At 35.2% G+C, this 6,191-nt stretch overlaps 1 protein-coding gene across 2 annotated transcripts in view; it reads right to left on the bottom strand.

The window, feature by feature from the left end:
* Nucleotides 1-273: 273 nt before the first annotated feature.
* The window catches only part of LOC109532758 (protein jagged-1b), a gene marked incomplete at both ends in the record, with an annotated part of 43,319 nt that continues 37,401 nt past the window's right edge, over nt 274-6,191 (bottom strand). Inside the window, 4 exon segments of one of the 2 annotated variants that reach the window (XM_048665309.1) lie at nt 274-573; nt 788-1,057; nt 2,771-2,884; nt 3,038-3,187. In XM_048665309.1, coding sequence (XP_048521266.1) covers nt 274-573; nt 788-1,057; nt 2,771-2,884; nt 3,038-3,187 — 834 coding nt within the window. 2 annotated transcript variants of the gene reach the window in all.

Below are 6,191 nucleotides of genomic sequence, written 5' to 3'. Positions count from 1 at the left end.
TAATAAAAGACGTGAGGAAATTCTGTCTTTTTTAAAGACAAAAATTTTTGAGGCGAAATACCCAAAAAGAAGTTTGTAAAAAAATGAATCCGCCTCACCAATATAGAACTTATCTATGTTCACCTATGTTCTTCTTTAAGCAGTTTAGTGTTTTAGTTAGCAAATTCGGGCAGTGACAAAGTGTTTTGTGTGTGCACAACAAGCAAATCAGGACTGGTTTCTTTACGTGAACATGCCTATTTTTCCCACTATTGGTTCAGGACTACGACTTACTGTTGCAGTTTCGGCCACGGCGTCCCGGAGGACAAAGGCATTGATAGTCGCCAATGCCGTCAATGCAAGTAGCTCCGTATCCGCACGGATTAGAGGCGCAATCATTCACATTGATGCGACAATCGGGACCGGTAAATCCATTGGCGCATTCACACAGGAACCAGTTGATTCCATCAATGCACTTTCCCCCGTTGTAGCAAGGCTGCGGGCTGCAGTCGTTTACATCATCCTGGCAATGGTTTCCTTCAAAACCATCCCGACATATACACTGGTAGTAGTCGCCAGTATTCACACACGTTCCTGAAAAATATTCATATCAATATCGATTTCTCGACTCTTAAGTAGTGGATCATCATTTGTTCCTGAGCCCTGAGGTATTGCAAGCACGAGTGGCTTGAATCTTCGGGAAGACATTCTAACCCACTACCACTTACAGGCCCCCAAAACTCACGGGTTTAATTTTTTTTGTCTTAGTCGGGCACAGAACATCGCAACTGAATAATATCAAACTCACCTCCATTTAAGCATGGATTGGAGGTGCAAGCAGTTTGTTTGGCAATATGGCAAGTGGTGCCTTCGAAGTCGGGCGGGCAACGGCACGCAAAATTGCTTCCCATGTCCTGGCAGGTTCCTCCATTTTTGCAGGTGGTGTGATCGCAATGGCTGTCCTTTGAAGTGCACGTTTTGCCTTTCCACCCGTTTTTGCAATTGCATTCGAAATCCGCCACTCTGTCGATGCAGCTCCCGTTGTTTCGGCAGGGATTCGGAGCGCAATCATCCGAGTCTAAAAAAATTAAACGTTTGTTTAAGTGTTTCAATGGAACCATCAGCATCAGTGATTGTAAGTAGTTAGTTGTATTTTTTAATACTCTATTGCAAACGTGTCCGAATAAAAATGATGGTGATTTTAGAAGAATTTTTACACGTGCGTATAATCATCTCAAATATTGCAAAATAACGTGAAAATCGGAAAAAAAACGGGAGTTATTAATGGAAACAGTTAAGTTTTTAAGAATCATTTACACGGGATTTTCTGTTAACTGTTTGACGCGTTTCTTAACTTTTGAAATTCACTTACTTAATCGTGAATATTTTCCAGTGAAAAAGTCCAATTGGGGTAGGCCTTTTCCAGAAAGTAGTTTTTTTATAAAAATAAAGTTTATAGCATTCAAAACAAAAGTAACAAACACTCGCAATTTAAATGAAAGCAAAGCAATTTGTTTAAGTTTGCACGGGGAAACTCTCATTGCCGATGTGTGAGCTTGAGAAAACAATATTCTAAGGAGGGAAAACATGAATAATTTGTTCTTAGGGGAATATAAACTTTAACAACTTAATTCACAGAGCGCCGAGAGTGAGAAAATAAACAGCGACATTAGCTTGTAAAGAAATGATGTACGCTTTTTGGCCAGAAACGTTCTTCAGAAAAAAAATTAAGTATATTTTGCTTGGGAGCCATATGACCGGTCATAAAAAATGAAAATCTCGCATGGCTCAGATAAACAGACGACTAAAGATCCAAATTACTCAGAAGACGAGAGGTTTACAGTGAACATCGTATACTTTCACTCCCAGGGCTACCTCATATTGCCCGCAGAAATATGAAACTTTTTACCATTTAAACACCCTGTACGATATGTTTAATTCACTTTTTGCTCATCTTATTTTCAGAACATTTTTCCTAAGAATAGAGCCATGATTCAACAAAAAAAAACATTCAAATCAGAGTACCGACTGAGAAAATATTCACATTCACACAAGTCGAGGAATATTTAAGCCATTCGTTTTTGGCGATTTTTTTTTATGGGGCGTTAATTTTTATTTTTTTATGTTGAAGTTGCGGGACTAAATACGCAAAAAAAATTGAACTAGTGATTAGCGTGTAGGTTCCAAAATACAAGCCTAAGCCTTCTCAAAACAGCCAATTTTCAAGGAAAAATCTCAAATAAAAAGTATTGAAGTATTCTCCATAATATATGTATTTTACCGTTCGAGAGTTCTTGAAATGTTCAATGGGTACCGTGAAAACCATTGGCCCTTTTAGGGTTTCCTATATTTCCTAAGTTTGTGTGCAACATTAAGTGCGTAGTTATTGTTTTGAGGACAGTTTACAGCTTCCATTAGAGTTCCGATGATAGTTTAAAGTTTCCATTGGATTTTTGACGCTTTTGTGAACGTGACCAAGGATTATCGGGATGCAGAAATGTACAAGCCTGATGGTAAGTGCGATTTTTATAAACTCGAATACCTTAATAGAATCGAAAAGTTTTTTTCAAGAAATTTTCAAATCAAGAAAGTTTTACTAGTTTGTTCTACATACAGGGGGTCCAAAAGCTGCACTATACATTTTTGGGTAAGAATTTAGTGCTAAAGTGCGTGTAATAATTTTGGCTAACACAATAAGCTTTCAACTTTTGTCTGGTTTGGAATGGCACATCACAAAACCGTACCATTTTCTACGTTATCTGAACCATTTATAACTAGTTTATCAACTTACTTATGCTACAGAGGGCTCCTTCCCAGCCTTCATTGCAAATGCACTGGAATGAGTTTACTTTATCTACACAGGTACCACCATTTTCGCAAGGGTTGATTTTGCAGTCATTTATATCTGCAACAATTTTCACGATCTAATATTTTGTTGAAAACGGTTCTTTTTTTGGTGGAATTTTTCTCTTTTCAGTTCAATTATGAATTGATTGAATGAATGGTTGTATGACAGTGAATATAGCGGTTTTTACAAGAAAAATACATTTCAACTCACTCTCATGACAGTATTTTCCGGTGAATCCCGGCTGGCATTGGCATTTGTGTCCAATTCCTGCTTGATTAACACAATGTCCATGTTCGCCGCATAGACTTGGTGGCGAGCTTCTGCTTCCTCCAACTGATACCACAACACAACTATGAATACCTGAAACAAACGTTTATTTTAATGATTGGATACTTTCTCAATACAATTCAGAACATTCATTTTATTTTGGAAAACTTACTATAAAATATGATCGTTTCGGGTATTTTAATCTGATACATCTGAACAAACCCTGTTGCCAACGAACGCCCAGAAGTAAGCCCATGTAGGTAATATTTAATTAAATTGTAATCAGGAACAGTTAACTGTAAGACTAGTCATCTGAGACACTAATCTACAGTGTCTCAACTCTTCCGATTAGATCCATAAATCACACATACATGCGCCTAATGAGTATCACATTTATAGGTCTTAACGTAATACCCAAATCATATCTCCATGTCCAAGTGAAGATCTATCGCACCTTTAATTGCATTCAAGACCATCTAATTCGATTTACATCTATTCAGACTGGCCGATATGATACAGTTTGACATAGAAAAATTGCGGCCCAACAATAGAAGCGAAAGAACTGTTTACTCTTCTGTTTGGGTTCGAGAATGGTGCAAGTCACTGATGTTGTATGGGCACAATAACGCCGATGAAAAGATACCGTGGCGGCTATCACTTTATCTAGATCTCGATTCGGAGGTTAATTCTGGTATTGTACGATTGTTGCCAATAGGTTAATTGAGTGAGTTGGTTCTTTGTCGTGGACATTATACAATAGACCGATTTTTTTTCATTTTTTATTCTCTTGCGAAGCTTGGTTGGGAATCGTGGTTACTGGGATGTGTTGCTGTTGCAATGCAAGATAAAGCGACAATCATTTTATCCATTATTTAAATCCGGCTTGAATTTTAATGGCAAATTGAAGTAGGAGATTGTAGAAGTTCAAAATTTAACGGTATTCATTTGTTTATCTAGGTTTTATATCGTTTAGGCACACGATGACGTTATTACAAAAAAAAAACAAAAGCTTGTGAAAAAATACCTCTCAACAAAGAAGAAAAGATGAAATAAATATGAAAAATGCGAAAGCTGCAATACCTATAGTGGACACTGTTCGACAAACTATCATACAAAGGAAGATGAAAAATGTGGAATTTTTGAGCTTTGCTTATCCTCTTTCAACTATTGCATCTAGTAATCTCATGCACTTCTGCGTTTGCTTTTCCACTAAATGCTTTAAGTATGTGTGCATTCGCGTCCATATCGAAATAGTCATCGTAGAAACGGTTTGCTCTATTAATATACTTATTCAATAATTCCCCTGTTTACCAGGTTGTGAATTTCAAAGTAATTAAGGGCTTCTATACATACATTTTCATCATCGAAAATATTCGTAATGCGACTTTTCAAGGTAAAACGACGCATATTTGAATATAATTTTCAGTTCTGATTATTTTTTTCTGATGATAATTTTCGATAGTCAAAAAAGACTTTACTCACATTTAAAAAAAAATTAGTCTTACAAAACTAAACTTGTTCAACATCTAGCGAATATGATTCTAACCGCTGTTTATAGTTTTGCGAAATCATGAGGCAAAGGGCGATTGAAAATAACAATTTATAGATTAAGGACAATAAATTTCACACTTAATGGATTTTAATAGGGTGTTTTCATTGTATCAAAAAGTCCTACAAACTGAACATTAATATATATATGAAAGATTAAATAAGTTTATACTATCTATCTATTGCTATTTTGTTAAATATTTAGTAAACAAATTCAGCTAAAATTCAAATTATTCATGAATCTCTAAAACGCAATCCTATTGGTTGTGACGTCTCTGGTCATATAAATGGCGGATTGTTTACGTTCTGTGCATTGTGTTTAGTTGTGTGGTTGTGTTTCATTAATTATTTTGTGGATTTAAATAATTTATAGTTTGTGTTAAACCAAAAAATCGCTTCAGAAGATTCCTTGAAGCGCCAACAAACTTAACATGTGTACATATTTTGATGGTTACCGAATTTTTAAAAAACAACGACTCTTTAATTCAGCCGAATTTAAGGGTGTCAAAGCAGCAGCGTAAGTGAAAATTCATTATTAGTTACTCTCTTCTTAATAAGTATACTAATCTGTCTGTATTGGTTTAAATTGGGTAAATAATATATAGAATTTATTAGTTATAGTTATTCAACTTAACCTAACTTATACACATGGCTGCTTTAAAAGTAAAATGAACTCTTAAATTTGTATTTTCGGCATCACGAGAACAATATGGTGATATCGGATATGTGGAATTGAAGCGCGAGGGTTCTTTGTGCACTTCAAGGTAGAATATGGCCAGAACACAAAGTACTATCGAAGGCATATTCTATCTGCCTCATCATTAGCTTTTTGTTCGTACTTTCATTAAAATGATCCTCGCAACAAAAAAACATTGATTTTGATTTAGGAACATGACGTCCAGCTGGTTTGAACCATAAAACTTTACGTGCATAATCATGAGGAACTGTTAGAAAGAGTTTGTTTGGAGCACTTATTGAGGTATTCTTGCATCCTGGCACAAAACACCACTTATTTTGTGATCCATATGTCACTATTTTCCATTAAGCAAGATAATAATAATAATCAATAAAATAATGATAATCACAATAACTTAAATAATAAAACAAAGCTGCGAAAACAACAAAATAAACACGAGACACTTTGTTGATAAGACCTGCTACGTCACAATCGGGATAGGGAACCGACGATACGGGTTCGGCGTTTTTGGCGGAAAATATCTTATTTGAATTTAAATTCGCTTTAAAATTATTATGGAGACTTTTTTTGCCCAAAAAATCATTGTAATGTTTGCCATAACTACTTTCTATAGATCAACATAAAAAAAAGTGAAAACACCTTATTGGGGAAACGCATCAATTTTGGAGATTTTGTCTTATTGAGCATTAAAAATATACGTTAATAAGCTTGGGTAAGATTGTTTTATCCAAAATTTTCGCAATATTGCCAATTTCGTGTTTTAATTTTCTTTTTTTAAAATTAGCTACTTTTAATTGCCATGACGAAACTGCAGTAAATTTATTAGAGTAAGATTATTATTATCAGTTAACG

Source organism: Dendroctonus ponderosae, unplaced genomic scaffold (assembly GCF_020466585.1).
Source record: "Dendroctonus ponderosae isolate FM_Combo_2020 unplaced genomic scaffold, Dpon_F_20191213v2 Dpon_F_20191213_30, whole genome shotgun sequence".
Classification (NCBI taxonomy): Eukaryota; Metazoa; Arthropoda; class Insecta; order Coleoptera; family Curculionidae; genus Dendroctonus; species Dendroctonus ponderosae.
Note: the sequence above shows the minus strand (reverse complement) of the source record. Positions and strands in the feature narration are given on the sequence as shown.